This window comes from Microchirus variegatus (assembly GCF_963457635.1).
Source record: "Microchirus variegatus genome assembly, chromosome: 13".
In the NCBI taxonomy this organism is placed as follows: domain Eukaryota; kingdom Metazoa; phylum Chordata; class Actinopteri; order Pleuronectiformes; family Soleidae; genus Microchirus; species Microchirus variegatus.
In genome coordinates this window covers 9,769,567-9,786,573 of record NC_139814.1, presented here as the reverse complement: position 1 = coordinate 9,786,573, position 17,007 = coordinate 9,769,567, and the positions used below count along the sequence as shown (strand labels likewise).

At 42.2% G+C, this 17,007-nt stretch overlaps 1 protein-coding gene across 1 annotated transcript; it reads right to left on the bottom strand.

Moving 5' to 3' along the window:
- Positions 1–205: 205 nt before the first annotated feature.
- On the bottom strand, positions 206–10,690 carry prdm1b (PR domain containing 1b, with ZNF domain; the record flags this gene model as incomplete). Its single annotated transcript, XM_083899288.1, has 6 exons — positions 206–781; positions 1,239–1,367; positions 1,462–2,390; positions 4,016–4,256; positions 5,991–6,110; positions 10,520–10,690. 6 exons carry the CDS (start codon positions 10,688–10,690, stop codon positions 206–208), a joined length of 2,166 nt encoding a protein of 721 aa, XP_083755414.1.
- Between the last annotated feature and the right edge of the window lie 6,317 nt (positions 10,691–17,007).

Here is a 17,007-nt window from a genome sequence, read left to right as displayed (position 1 = left end):
ACAGTTTAACACTGCCTTCCTCTTTTAATCATTTCAACTGAGTTTTATGAGGAAGTACAATCATGAATACCCTTGCCCAGTCTTTGGATCGCTCTTCTTTTGGTGGGTTTATTCCCTGTTATGCCCTTAAATGAACAAAACTGGGAGGTTTTTTGGCGACATCTATTTTCTTTGCTGATGATATGCTGTAGGTTCTGTATATTTTTCACTGTCCATCGGTCTTTGCTGTTGGCCGTAGGTGCAGGTGAACAACACTGGCTCTCTCCTGATAGGCCAGTGAAGGGCTGTGGTGGGATGCAGGTACGATGGTGCGGGCTGTGGGATTTGCTGGTGCATTAATTGCAGCTGTCAGAGCTTTCAGCAGCAGGGTGGCCTCCCTCTGGTCCTCCTTCCCCTCTCCCTCTAAGGTACGGGCCAACCAACCCTCGACGGCTGCCTCCACTTGCAGCGCAGTTGCCGTCTCCACGAGCGCGTCGGCCTCTTGGCTTGCATCAAACTGCTCCACCATTTCTTTCATGTGCATGTCGGCAGGAGCATTTAAGTTTGCCGGGCAGCAGCTGCTCTGGTGGATGTGGAGGGAGAAGCGGTGGAAGAAGGCCTGGGTGCACAGCTGACAGCGGTAGGGGCAGTCATGGCTGCTGTGGAGGCGGCGATGTAGTTTGAGGTGGATGTACTGAGTGAACTTGGTGCCGCACAGCTTGCACTGGTAGGGTTTCTCCCCAGAGTGGAGACGCAGGTGTGTTTTCAAGTTGCTGGTGCTGCTGAAGCGTTTGTGACACACCTGAAAAACATGAAATGAATAATGAAGGCCTCGACACTCACATGACTCTCAAACAGAACTGTTGTCATTGTCTTAGGGATTATTCTGGAAAACCTTGTCAGAGAAGTACGACAACATCTTGAGGTTATTAATAGTGTCGGGGTTGACCGTGTTTTTCCAGTTCTCCACAACTTTTATGTAACAACAGATTACATTTTCTTTCTTTGTAAGACCTGCTTTATCCAACAAAGCCCCTCACACCACAGTCACCAAAAAGACACAATCATTATGTCAAAGAGGGTAGTGGCTCAACGAAACTCAGGCTCTGGGTTACAAGAAAGGTTTGTGAGTCAGAAAAGCATTTACGTGTTCTGAGTGTGCAGAAGTGTGTTCCTTTGTTTGTCTCACTCTTGATTTTTATCAGTGTCAAGGTGAGATCAGTAAATAGCTTGGAGAAGAGAAATGGAAAACAACATACCTGACATTCATGTGGTTTCTCTCCTGTGTGGACCAGGTGATGCTTCTGCAGGTGGGCCAGCTGAGTGAAGCTCTTTTTGCATAAGTTACACTGGAATGGCCTCTCCCCACTATGCACTCGGAGATGAACCTACAGTTAAAAGGATCACCCAAAGAATGTGATGAGAATTGGTTTAAAATGGTAAATCATGAGTCAGAATTACAAGAGGAACATTTGAAACTACCTTAAGATTTGACAACTGTCCGAAAGTCTTCAAGCAGATATTACATTCGTACTTGATCTTTCCATTCTGCTTCTTCAGTGGGTAGGGGAGAGATTTGTGGCCGGGGCCGTGGCGTGATGCTGTGTTGCTTTTGGTTGTAGTCAGGCTCAGGTTCATGGCCTCCTCGCAGCTGGAGGAAGAATGCTCAGGAAGCTGAAACTGGTTGTTGAGTTTTGGGAGAGGGGAGAGCTCTGGAGTGGCTGGTGCACCACATGGTGGAGACACGTTAGGCGTTAGTTCTTTCAGGCTTCCCTGTGGAGACGGAGGGTAAGGGAGGGACACCGGGAGAACATTCGGTGAACCGATTGGCGGGTATGGGAGTCCATCTGTGCCCAGGTATCTGCTGTATCGCAGGGTTCCTCTTGAAGGCAGCATACCAGGGAAGGGAGGGGAGTATGACGGGAGGTGGAGGCGTGGATAGTGTGATCCATATGGGGGGAGAAGCTGGTATGGAGGCTGGACGGGTCTGGACTGGTGATAAACAGGGTAGGAGGTCACCAGCCCCTCTCTGTGCCCATAGAGGCCATGAAGATGAAGCGGTAGATTTCGGTGAGGCGACGGAAGCACGGAGTTGTACTCTGGTAAGTATGGGTGATTTAAGGCCAGGTTGGGTTCTCTGTGTTCAGTCTGAGAGGAGAAAATGATCCGCCGCTCCTGTTGATCCATGTTGGCCCATTCCTCCTTCTCAACCTTCTTGCTGAAGTCCACAATGTGCTCGTCAGGCGTGTCGGGTGGTGTGTCTCTCTCTAGCATCTCCACTTCGATCTTTTCCTCCCCCTCTTCATCCCTCTCCTCTTTCACTGTATCCATTGTCCCTTCTTGGAGCCACGTTTTCTGAGGTAGGTGCTTGGTATACTCTGCCTCTTGCTCTTCGTCAGCACTCATGTAATCTGCAAGAGACAAAAATATTTTTTTTGAGTTTTTTTGACTGCTTTCAGCTTCTCCCTTTAGGGGTCGCCACTGCAGATTTCTTTTTTAGTGATCTGCATATTGATTTGGCAAGTAAGAATACCACACAGACACACGGACAGAGACAGTCATCCACCCACGGGACACACTCCCTCTTATGGTAAATGATAGTAGTTTCAGTTTTGTCTTGACACATGAATCATACAAAAGAGGTTTCTATTTGTCAGTCACAGTAGCGATTTACATGTGGGAGACTTGAGTTTGTGTGGGAGTCTATGTGTCATGTCGTGTTTGAGCAGTTATGCAGCAACTTTCTGAGTATCATTAGTTGTAACTTCTGAGTAGAGTACGGCTGTTTTACCGTATTGGCCACAGGAAAATGAGAATCATCTCCCCCCCCCCACCTTCTCTTTTTTAAAAACACTCTGCTGGCCTCATCAGTTATATTCCACACTAAATACTGTGTCAACACCTGCGAGAGCACTATGTTTAAGCTATAGGGTCATTTATAGGAGTATACTTTGCATGCTGGTACGCAAGCTACCTCCGGATAACATCAGAAAAAACTCTTCTACTGTATACACCAGGGCATGTGATGGGAGCTGAGGAATTTTGACTGATGTGCAAAGAAAATTTAACAAATATAATAACAATAATAATAATAATAATAATAGATGGTACTTTCGAGTTACCTCGAGTCAAGGTTATTCAGTTAATGATGAACCAATCAACATTAAATCACAGTTAGAGTAAATGCATTTGAAATTATTTGTCGCACTCAACTTAATCAAATAATCAAGACCTGAGGATAAACACTGAGTACTTGGACACTGACATAAAAGCTTGAATGCTTTTATGATCCTTTTACGTTGACTAAACAATGTAATGATACCCCATGTGCATTAGTCATCTGGAGGACTGTAACTGGTGTATCCAGTTAGCTTGAATCACCAGACTCTGTGGAAGCAGACAATCATCCAGGATGATGACATGGCTTTTCATTCTTTTAATGGCTGATGACAAAGTGACTCAGACAAGGACTTTGACCACTTATATGTTCCCATCTCTTTCCTGTTCCCCTTTTAAATCTCATGAAATCGATTAGTTTGATTGGGTGTTTGCACATTCCCCCTCATCTTAAGTGTCAAACAAAGTATCTTTAAACCACTTTTCTGTCACGCTGTTAAAAGATAACATCAGGTCCACCGTGTGTCGTCATAGAGATTTTTTGCTGATAAAAAAAACGAAACATGTAATATCCTGATGCAGGCTTTGTTCTGTAATTGTAGTCACAGCCACAATCTTAATCTTTCATTTTAGTAGATCTATTGAGGAAATATAACAAGTGGTTCTTGTGTTGTGTGACATTGTGCTGCCACCACATCAAAAACAGCTGATAATCTGCTGCCTTTGACCCCCTTCTCAGCCAGCAAAGGTTAGCTCTGCTGCAGGGGAAGGGAGTTCACTCAACATGATGATTGTTGTGGATATGCGGCAAAAAAAACAAAAAAACTATACCTCTGTTCTTTTCTTTGCCTCAAGATATAAGTTTATCTAGTATACTTTCAAGCCTGTGGCCAAAACCAATACATCATCATCCACTCACTCTGTTTGATGTAGTCCTGTTGGCTGCAGAGCCTCTGGGCAAACTCCTGGCTGTACCACACCAGCAGCTCCTGCTTGAGCTCCACTGGTCGTATGGTGTAGAAATAGATGTCCCGGCCGTTCTGGCATGCCACCAGGTTCTGCTCGGCCAGTGAGCGGGCCGGGTTGACGTAACGCATCCAGTTGCTCCTGTGGACGTCATAGCCATCGAGGAAGTTCTCAAGCTGCCCCCCGCTGTAAATCTGAAAAGGATGGAATAGAGGAAAAAATGGATTTTAAACTACATTTAACCAACATTAAAATATATTTTGAGTGGATTGTAATCAGCATAGCACACACACACACACACACACACATATATATACATATATTTTCAGTTGTATTTAAATATTGCCATTGCAGTGGATGGCAACATTTAAATACAACTGAAAATAAAATACTAAATAAAATGCACCCAAAATATAGAAAACATATACATAATACTTGAAATAAAATAGTTTGAATTTTTTTAAAAACAAAGTGAAAATCATCACCTCTGCCATGTACTCCTAAATATCCTGTATCTTTCGCACTTGATCTGTGTCCTACAGCTCTGCACTGTGTCACGAGAGTTCAAGTTGTGTGTGTGTGTGTTTATGCATTAGCCTCACTATTTGAGACTGGAAGCGTGGAGGTGTGGCCCGCCCACTCAACCACAGTCGCTGCCTCTCTCACTCTCCCTCTTTTTCTTCTTAGTTTCTCTTTCTGTGTCTGTCAGACCATATAGTGTATTGTTTCTGCCTGATGTGATTCCCTCAAGAATGATGACTTTTTTTCCCCCCCTCACAGGACAAACAGTATGTAATGACTTCTGAAACTCAGAATCAGAATACTTTGAAAACAAACAAAGCCTGAAAGGGAAATGTACAGTAAGTGCCATGGAAGCCTGACAGACAGGTTCTGGCAGGCAACCAACCGCATGTACGTTCACCCTGTGTGCACCTGTGTCACAGGTTTTGATAAGGTAATGAGTCCCAGGGATTGACAGACTTTCACTATTGCAGCAGGAACACCCCCTTTGCACAGGTTTACAGGAAATAAAGCCGGAAGGAAAATACATGATGGCAGCAAAAAAAAAAAAAAAAGTACGTCCTTAAGGCAATGACTCAGCAGAAAAGAAAAAAAAAACTCCTGTGTGACACAAGCAAAGTCTGGAACAGAGAGAAAAGAAACAGGAGACTTTGAAACTAAAAGGGCGGAAAATAAGGTATATATATATATATTTATGTAAGGACCAAAAAATACAAATTTGGCTGGTCCTCACGTTTTGACACAGCTGAAAAGGGCTGTTTATGGGTTAAGACTTGGTTTTAGGGTTAGGTTTAAAGGGTTGGGGTTAGTTAAGGTTTGGGTAAGGGACAAGGGAAGGCATTATTTGTCCTCTCTATGAATGCTGTACAAGAATGTGTGTGTGTGTGTGTGTGTGTGTGTGTGTGTGTGTGTGTGTGTGTGTGTGTGTGTGTGTGTGTGTGTGTGTGTGTGTGTGTGTGGGTGTGTGTGTGTGAGTGTGAGTGTGAGTGTGTGCGCGCGCGCTTGTGTGTTAAACAATAGCCCTTTCCCTTGTGTGTGTGACACATTTCTTATAGGAGTGCCAGTAATGCTCTGACGAGTGTGTGAATCCATTGTTACACGCTTCCAGTGTTGGCAACTTCCTCTAAAATTTTCACCAAAACCACTGTACGCATGTTTGTGTTTGCTTGCTGACGCGTTTACGCAGACTTGATGTGAAACTTCTGTATCTGAGCAACCAGGGCCCCTTTTTAAAAAAAAAAAAAAAAAAAGAAAAGAAGAATAATAGAGGAAGGTGAAAACCGCTCATTACAGTTGCTGCTTTGGCCATTTTCCTATTTATCTGGACACTTATGTAAATTAGTATATAGAATGAAATAGAGTAGATGTGTATCAGATTTATGTAGGGGTATGTTCATTTTCCTTACCCTCCAGAAGTATTTTCTGTTGGCCTGTGTGGGTACATTGTCTTTGGTGTAGATGTCTCCTTGCAAGGGGCCAAAACGTGTTCCCTGAGGGATGTACTCTTTGCTGAACACGCCATTCACCTGGAAAACAGGCCAAACACATCATTAGGGTTATTTCCCCATCGTGCTCCGCATTTATATGGATGTAATGCATTTGAAATGTACATTAGGTATTCATAAAAGTCATCCTTAGATAACAGTAAGACACAAATGTTTCTTACGTTTGTCCATTGTTTACATGTAGCAGGTTGTTTACGTCTTTGTCACGTTGACCCAGACCGTTCTAGACGGTGACCCACTTTATTTCCACGCTAATGAGTTAAATGAATGAAGAGCATTACACTTTCTCTGACCTACTCCACTGATCTCTGACCTGCTGTCCTCAACACCACACCTACACACCTACACACACACACACACACACACACACACACACACACACACACACACACACACACACACACACACACACACACACACACACACGCACACACAGTGGGAGCTTGTGTCACCTGTTGAACACGCAGAAGTGCAACCTCTCATCAAGAAACCAGGTCTAGATCTCTTACAGGCCTAACTCCAAACTGCCTTTTATTCTTTTATTGTCCATGTTCATTATCGTTTTGTCATGGGGAGCCAATCCCAGCTGACGTGGGGTACACCCTTTTACCATTTACTCTTTCATTCACGCCTAATATAGGAGGAAACCGAAGAACCCAGAGAAAACCCAAGTGCACATGGGGAGAACATGCAAACTCCACACAGAAAGGCCCTCGGTCAGACTGGGTTGCGAACCCGGGTCTTTATGCTGTGAGGCTAGTGTTAGCCACTACTCTGCCGTGTGGCCTCCAAACTCCTCAAGCAGCCAATCAGGACCCTTTCTGGAGGAGCACAATTGCCACAAGGTTTTCCAGTCTGGGTTTAAAACTGCATCGTACCGAATCAGCTCTTGAATTATTAATTATATCACTGTAGCTATACTGACTCGCTGTTATTTTTGTGCTTCTAGATTTAACTGCAGACTTTTACACAGTGGACCATGAGATCGTGTGCTGTCATTTAGAGCAGTGGGTGGGCATCAGGGCTGAAGCACTGAAGTGGCTCAGGTCATACTTGGCAGATCGATCTTGGGGTCCCAGGGCTCAATTTTAGGCCCTTTTTTCTCGCTATCTGCTCCTGCTTGGCTCTCTATTTAGGAGGCATGGCATTTTATTCCACTGTTATGCATACGGTTGGTTGTAAGCATTATGCGCCTCTTCAAAGAAAGAACAAAGTGCTTTACAAATGAAGTTGGATTGAATTGGATTGGGTCTTCAGAAATGTTGCACTCTTTCATTCATTTAGTGTTTTAAAAGTCATTAAAGTCAACGTAAAGTATTATTCAGAATGTGTTCAAAATCTTCCATATAGATCTAGCAATGAGTCACAATATCCCTGGAGTACTTTGTGTCAAGGCTTGCTTAAACATATGTTTTTGAAATGCCTTTTTTTTTACTACCACTTGTGACTGAGTTGTGCAGTTGGGAGTAGTAATGTCTACTCTTTTAGTGAAATTCATGGGAAAATTGCATACGTAAAAATAATGAATCAGTCACGATGACCTACTGGTTATGTTAATGGCGTCTTTGTTACGCAGAGCAGCTTTTATGATTCACACTTTGCAAGGGCTTGGGGTTGGGCCTCCGTCAATACACACACACTCACACACGGCATCAGGCAGCAGCACCTTGAGCTTTCTTGAGGAGATTTATGTTCAATCTGTCAATCCCCCCTCACACGCCTTCCACCCCCAAAACATAAACACACTCTCTTCCTGCCATTGAAGAATTCAATTTCAAACTGACCTGTGTGTAGACCAGTGCGTAAAATACAAAAACAAAGAAGCTGAACAATGTGAGCACTTTTGTGGTGATCTGCCTCATTGTGAGGTTTTGGGCTTGGCTCATTTAAAAAAAAAAAAAAAAAAAAAAATGCTAATCAGTTCATTAGAAGAAGAACAGATCAGTGAGGGTGAGCAGGCAGCAAAGGGCGTGTGTTTGGTGTGTGTCAAGCAGCCGTCGAGGTGATTCCTGGGTGCGATGAGCCAGTGTGACAGGGACATTGTGCGTGGCTGGTGTTGCGTGATTAACGAATCGCTGTGGCCACTGCTGCGGCTGCTACTTAACCGCTCACTTCTGCCAGGTTGGTTGGAAGGAAGGGGGAACGGAGGGAGGGGGAGTTTGTTGAGGAAAGTAAGAAAGGCGGGTTGGCTTTGTTAAGTGTACCCATGCCATAACACTCCATCCCTCCCACTCCCCAGTTCCCCATCTTGAAAATGCTTGTGTGCCCACCACAGTGAAGCCTGATGCCTGGCTGGCTGCCTGTCCTTGAGGAAAGTTAATCATCTGGTTTTAACCTATATCCCCCCCCCCCCCCCCCTCACACATAACTCCCCCCAACACACACTTCTCCCCATCTTCGCCCTCCCCATCCATGCCTTCCACTGAAACCCGTTGATAACGCCCCATCTGCCACGTGCCTCACATCCTACAAATAGACCAAGTTTGTCTTTCTTATTTCTTTCTTTTGTTAACCGTGAAGTCCCTTAAGATTAAAATTTCCAACGTATTGCACCACCTCCAAGTTCTACAACAGATTTGATCAAACTTCAAAGTCAACAAACACAACAAACTAAAAATGAGTCCAATTTTGGAATGCAATGCAATGACAGTTTTCAGCTAAATTGTTTTCCCATACATGTTGGGAAAGACAAAGTCATCAAGCTTAGAAGGCTGTTCTTACATTTATAATGTAAGGATGTTAAGTTACTGTATCTTCTTGATAACACAACAATCAGCCACAACTATAAAACAGGTGACTGTTTTTTAAAACATAAAAACCAGTCACCTGTTTTATTGTAGCAAATTGTACACATGTATAGACATGTGTGTGACTGCTTCTGGACTTTTTACTCATCTATAGACTGCATAGATAGAAGTGTGATATTATGGTGACAACATGCCCACATATCCCACACGTCAGGATCAGCTGTGTTTCACAAGCTTTAAGGGAAATGAATTTCCCATCTCTGGCGACAGCAAGTCAAGGATTCATGTAATGCCATCTTCAGAAAACCATTCAGTGGACAAAGGCCTGTTTACCGGCAGCTGTATGAGCATGTTTCCTTTTTTTTTTTGTTAATCTTTATGATCACATACAGAACAGACACCCACACATGAGAGCGGGACCGTATCTATGTTCCCCGGGTCCTATGTTCCCTGCTTTGTATGTGACCGGGGAACATAAGACCCTCTTTTGGAAAAAGGGTCCTATGTTCCCCGCTTTCCTCCAAAAGGACCCGGGGAACATAGGACTCTCCCCCTTACCGTAACCCTAACCCTAACCCTTTACCCTGGCGCTCCACACCCAGGCTTCCACAAAGTGGGGAACATAGGACCTTTTTTGGGAAAAACGGGGAACATAGGACCCGGGGAACATAGGTACGACCCCTATGAGGGCTACAGTATCTGTGTACCCCTTGGTTTTGTGAGACTATAGTGTGTTTCAAGCATGCTGACTGATAAACAAGGGCTCAGGATTGGAATTAAGCCCTCAATGTGAATTGATGACCATAATTACCAGGCTTTACTTGTATTCCAGCAGTATTTTGGGGCAGGGAGATAAGAGTGTAAGCATTAGAGAGGAAGAACGACAGAAAGTATTGCCTCAGTCAGTGCAGAAAGATGAAGGGGACAAGATAAAAAAGTATTTTCTCTGTATATACTGTAGCTATGGTGGAAAATTGCTCCAAAAGTCTTACGTTGACACATGATTGCAGTGCTCTGCAGTGGCTAACATGTCCAGACACATGTGTCTGATGTTTTTATTGCGGAGCAATTGCTGACAGCTGACTGACTGATACGGGATTATTGCGTAATGCTCTGATTCACTTAAGTGGAAAAGGGTGTAGGAGTTAAAGGGAACGGTCAGGCAGGGTTGTAAAGAGAAAGAATAAATAGACCTGAGGGAAGTCTCGATGTGATTAGATCACCTGGAAGACGCCAAGCTCTCACTGAGTGCGTGGGTGTGTGTTTTCATTGTGACTAAGATTTGTTGGGCACGTCTATGTGGAATAAAATCATAGATATTCATGTATGGAATAAACAAAATGGCCCCTGACCATAAGCTGCCAGTGGCCTCATGTACACACACACACACACACACACACACACACACACACACACACACACACACACACACACACACACACACACACACACACACACACACACACACACCGTACTGTTTTTGTGAAGAACACATTAGTCAGCAGATCTTTTGTCCCTCATAAACCGATGCAGATGGCCTCCAACAGAATGTTGCGCAACACAGAATTGTTATTGTTGTAAGTATAATGTATTAATATCACAATCGTGCTGTCTTCACAAAAGAAAAAGTTACCCATCCAATAACTCTGTTGATGTGTAATTTCAAGTAAATCAATAACTGACCTCATTGTCTGTGCCATAGTCGAATGTGAGATTGCGTGGAATGGAGGTCATGGCTTTGGGCAAACTGAAACCGGGGTCCGACACCTGGTCTGGCACAATGTAGGTGCAGTTGAGGGCGAAGTCCACCTCCCTCCACCCGCTCATGTCTCCTGGTGCTTTATCCAGCTTCATGTTGACAATATGCTGAACACCTTTAGGCGATGTCTTCCAACGTGAGATGTTTAGTTTGGTTTGGTTTGAGTTGCTTTGGCATAAAAGTTCTTTGGTTAAGGTTGTCCCTTGTCTTAGTTGTGGTGGTTGAAGCTCAAGATCTGGGTAAAGGAGGAGAGAAAAAAGTGTTTTAGTCACCTCCCCCAAAAAAACTGTTGCATTGAATTCTTCCTATTGAAGAACTGAGACATAAAAAACTGTGAAATATTTTTGTGCCTTGAGTTTTTACACAATATGAGTATTGCACAGTATTTATACTATACCATTTGATATTTGATATAGCCACAGTATAATTTTGGCCTAAAACAATCTCCAGGTTACTTCCAAGATTCACTCCCATTCTTTACACCTGTTGTCAGTCATTAATTATTCAAGCAGCCACTTCCATTCATGAAGAACCAAAGTTCAATGACACTGTTCTTGGCCTAAATCCCAGTGTTGGCCATTCAGTTTAGGCAGCCATTTCTTTAAGGGTCAATGGGTCAGCCAGCCCTTTTCTGCCCCTTCTCCATCAGTTATCCATCTTTTTCACTGTCCATGATTTTTCTATGCTGGTATAAATTAAATGAACTAGAACAACTTACTTTTACTTGTGTCTTTAGCTGTAGGATCCTCATTTCTTTGGCTATATGTCATCCCTTAATTGCTTTATCCTTTATGGTCTCTCTTCTGCCTTCAGAGTTTGATTCCCCTCAGTTAGATCCTTTGGGATATCCGCGCTCTCCGTGTCAACTCTGTCACCAGAAACTCATGAGCTCGGACTGCGGCAAGCTTTTTTAGCTCAACTCACCGGCCAATCCCGAGCAGCCGCGGTCATGTGACTGAGCCATCTGACACACAACTGTCGGCTTCAGACAACAACACAAGTGACGTATACACTTGGCCGGGCAAGTGCTGCTGCTGCTGTGATGTGTTAATGAATGAATAAAGGGAGAGCAGATGGCTGGCCTGTTGCCACTGAAAAACACACTCAGAGACTTTTGCTTGGTTTGGCACTTAATGAGCAATCTGCTGGCTGTGTATCTCCTTGACCTACATCTCACTGTAGTATGTCTTTAACTAAGACCCTTAAGACACAGACCAGTAATTAAAGCCAGGACCCGTACAAATATGCATTGGTGCAATCTTAAACAACAAATCAGGAAAATGCTTTCATATTCATTCCTCATATTTTACTCCAACTAGTTCTAACACAGGTACAGATTGTGCAGATGTAGGGCAAGTCATCCCAGCACACAGGAAAGAGATTTAGACACCTGTCTGGTGACTGTCCCCTTTACTTTCAGACACACACACACACACACACACACACACACACACACACACACACAGAGAGAGAGAGAGAGAGAGAGCAACAGTGTGACACACTGGGTCACCTCACCTGGAGGTCTGCATAAATATACTCAGGAGAGTAGAGCTTAAAATAGCATGTGAGGTTAATAAAGTGAAGGTGATGTTCCTAATGTGAAGATATCATACATGCAAATGTACAATTCTACATTTTCATGTTTATAATAGCTGAAGAACAAATATGCCTTGTTGCGACCATGAACTGTATCATACAGTAGAAATTAATGTTGATTTTCATGACAATATGCATTTTATTTGTCTTATTTATCATTTTATTTCTCAACCGAACATTTGTCGTTTTATCAGTTGTGACACATAGCTGTCATTCAGAATTGTAAGTTTAGTTTTTTTTTTTATTCCTGTAATCTACAACTAAATGTTGCATAACTGGCAGGCCATATGTTGAAAATGTCAAAATTACAAAGGTATACAACTCAGTTCCTTAATAATTCCAAATTCCAAATTATTCAATTGCAGATGCAATCAGTTTAATTATTGGAAATGATATCTATTATTTTTATTCAAAAGAAGCCACAGAAAATAACCTGAGAGTATATTAAATAGTATTTGATCAAGTTATTTGATTGCGAAAGATCAAATGGCATGTTTTGATTTTTTGCTAACCCTATTATTTATTTCTAAAATGGTAACTTGGTTACTTAGCAATGATGCTGTTCCAGGAGTGGATCTTCCCGTGGAGTTAATAGGGCGTAGTAGAGGGTGTGTGTGTGTAGAGGGAGGGGAAGTTGGGATTTGGGTTATTTCACTGACCTGCGCCAAGCTGGGCTAATTTCTCTAATTTGCAGACAGTCTGGACTCAGGCTCAGGGCTCAGAGGCTAAAGACCCAGCGCTCCAGAAAAGCAGGCGAGGTGACTTGTGTCACTAGTCAACACACATCACATCCGACATGGTCCAGACATGCTGGATGGAAAACCCACCCAAGGGGAAGGGGGGCCTTAACACAGAGAGGGAGGGAGTGAGGGCACCAGATAAGATGAAAAGGATGAGTGGAGCAGAGACCTGAGGTCAGCTATACTGAAGCTGAGGTGGAAACAAAGGCAAAAGCAAAGACCTGACCTGAAACATGATCATACCTGAGTATTTTATAATAGTCCTGTCTACATGAACACATGTTGCCATGCAAAGGTTATCTGCTTATCTTTCTGCATGGAGTTTTGCAAGTTTTTTCCAGGTTCTCTGGTTTCCTCCCATAGTCCAAAAACATGCATATTTGGGGATTAAGCTAATAGGACACTCTACATTGACCATAGGTGTGAGTGTGAGAATGGATGTTTTTTGTCTCTTTTGTATGTGGTCCTGTGATGAACTGATGACCTGTCAGCTGGGATTGGCACCAGTGAGTGAGTGAGTGTGAGTGAGTGCTCATAGTGCTCATGCCATATAAATTAGAGGTATAGTTAGAAGGTCAAATTAGGCGTAGTACAAGAAAACAAATAGGGCACACTCGAAATCTATTGTTTACCCACCAACAACCACCTACTTCCCATCACATGTACATCAACCAGTCAGATGTGGTAACAACTCACAAGTTGCTCTGTGGAATACACACTCACACCAGCACATGGTTTAATGCCCTCACAAAATGACTATGTGTCTTGGAAATGTTAAAGTCCCCCAAGGAAAAAAACTTTCACTTACTGTAGGAGTATGTTTTATTTTCCTGTTAAACACCAGCTAAATAATATGTGTATTAGTTTAGAACAGTTATTTAGGAAGTGAGAACAGAAATCAGTATCACCTGAGTTTCATGTGTGGAAGGTGTGGTTGGGTGAAAGGTTAGCCAGGTGCCTCCAGCAATGGAAGAAATTATCTATTAGAGTTTCCCCATTTGTCACCTGGATCAGCCTGTTTCATAAAGAATCCCAAGACATTTAAAGCCTGCGCAATAAGGGACTTTTGCTGTTGAATGACCTGTCATATACACTAACGTATAACTGGAAGAGATTTGACGCTGACTATTTGTCTGCTTCTCTATAAGTCATGTGCAGAAGTCATGCAGGGGACTTTGCCACTGGCTGGTAGTGTTGTTTAGTTTTACTTTTGGTCACCTGAAAGAGAAAGAAAAAAAAAACCTGACTAATGTCAAATACAGCTAGCTATTAAAGAAGCTTAGTCAGGCTACCTGGCTGTACCTAATTGTGCTGATACTAAGATACACACAATGACAATGCTAACTAATATTTACAAGTACTATTAGTTAGATCGATCAATACATTAAATTTGCCCTGGTAATGGGACCGTATCTATGTTCCCCAACCCTAACCCTTTACCCTGGAGCTCCACACCCAGGCTTCCACAAAGTAGGGAACATAGGACCCTCACTCTGACTGACTCAGTAGTCATAAGCAGGCATAAGAGAGGCGTAGAGCTGAAGCACTGATAGCCAGTGAGTAAAGAACAGCAGAAGAGGCAGTCACAGTTCTGCTAATTTGTGAAGGACACTTGGACAAGTTGGTCTGAGGGAGTGATATGTATTTGTTGCGCTTTCTGCGCTTGTATTTTAACTGTGCTGCTAACGGTGAGTTGTTTTGTTTAAAGATTAAATGGAAATTATACTGATTATAGCAAACTTGGGTTGGGCTATGTAGCCCCAAACCATTTTTTCAAGATGTGTCACTGGCACGTTTGTGCCACCACGTTTTGTGTTAAACTTGTAATACCCGCCTGAAGCTAAGTCAGCAGCCAACCGAAAGAAGCACAACCAACAGGTCAAATCAAGTGACACATATTACACATTATTTTCAGAAGTTAGCATGTCTTCCCTCCCACTGTCTGCACCCAAGTGTACTTTGGTCTTTCTTGATTCTTCTTCTTCTTCATTAGACAAATGTCAAGCTAACGCTACTACTGTTAGCACTATAAAAACAAAGCAAAGTCATTTGTTTTGCACATATTTGCTCATAAAGTACCGAACAGGTTGAAGATGAGCTGTAGTTAATCCAGAGAGCAACACGTTTTTACCTAATTTAACTCTAACCAATTCAATCAATTTCATGACATTTCACCCAAAACCATCAACTCATTCTAGAAATATAGAGGAAAAGATGAGGGATCACCAAAGTCAGTGAGGGATTCCTCCTTCGGACTGTGATCTGAATGTCCGTATTGTCATTCTTTCCATGTTACATTTGTTGAAATTACCCCACAGCCAGAGTCAAAGCAGTAGTGTCATCAAAACGAAAGTAAACTTAACCCAAAAAAAAAAAACATATCTGAGGAACAGCAGGTCCAGCAGGTCATCAGATAAAGTTTAGTACTGATGAGTCATAATCCACATGGAACATCTCTGTTGTCAGCATCATTGTCATCATCATCACATCTTGTGATAGAATTACAATCACACATATTTTCAGGCTGGTAAAATGGATCTTGTGCCACACTGCATCCTGGAAATGATGATACATGTATATAATTATCATCCACCATGAGAAAACAAGACTCTTCATAGAGTGATCAGTTATGTGGGTTGTACAGAAATGATAAGCTGCCAGTGTGTTTGGGTTATCAGATAGAACAGGGGTTCTCAAAGTGTTGATACCTGAGGGCCAATTTAGGAACCCAACATTGGACTGAGGGCTGCCAAAGGAAAAAAAACAGAAATAAATCCCATTTGTAATAATTTTAATGACCAGATTGCAGTTCTACAGTTTAGTGTTAAGTAATATAATAAATATATATATATATAAAGTTAATATAATGTCATTTAAGCATTAATATAATAATGCTTTATAATTTACTGGGTAAATACCCAGTATTTTGGCAATGGTTCTTACCTTCTAATTACAGGTTAATACCAAGTAACACATTTCTGTTACCATATATTTACTGGGTAAATAGAAATTGGGGGCTGTAGCTACCTGCTTATTACCAGCTTATAACCCAATAATACACTAAAATTCACCATATAGAAACCAGGTAAATACCCAGTATTTTTGTTTACACTTATTGGTCTGTATCCAGTAATGTCCAATAAACATTTAACAAGCTTAGTACCTCCTGGATTAAAACTATCAACTGTAATTCATTGCAGGCCACCAGAAATGTTTCTGCGGGCCGCCATTGGCCCCCGGGCCGCACTTTGAGAACCAATGAGATAGAATCAACTTTTCCTTTCACTGGATAATGGAAACAATCCAGTCATGGAAAACATGTGAAAGCTCACTTTGTTCAAAGGTGCTTGGCCACCGTTAGAGACTGAATACACCACACCCCATTCTAACTTAAGGATTGGTGATGACAATCTTGAATTTATTATTCTGTCATATTTAGTTTTGAGATGACTCGATTATTGTAGAAAAATTTGTGAGTGTGATGGTTGGATGTTTTTCCAGCCATGAGGTGGTAAACAGCAAACAGCTGAGCAGCAGACAAAAGAGGATTATTTATCCGATAAGGCACTGTTACTTATGGGGTTGTCATTACCCTTCACAACAGCCAGATAACCTATAGGAAGTAGCTATAGTGAAACGTCATATTTTGGGGCGTTTGTTGTTTATACAGCTGGGCCAGCTTGATTTTCAATCACATCTCAAAGGATTATCCCTGATACTTACCATGTAAGATGACATTTCATCACTAACAACTGTTTTCCTATAAGCATCTTTGTTTGGTGAGGGCTATTTTCTCAATGGACCTGAAGATCTTCGAGGGTCAGGAGTAGGGTTGAAGAATTAATTGTTCTATTTTTGATTGTTAGGGCTTCAACGATTACTAAATTATTAATTTAATGTATTTATGTAATTTATTCTATATATATTTGCATTTTACAAACAAAACAAATAATCAGTAGATGGACCATGTTGATGCTATGTGGTTATGCCCCATCTCATTTTAAATCCACATCATAGTGAATATGGAAGCTTGATTGAAAAACTAAATTTCACATTTGCAATGCAATTAAGTTGGA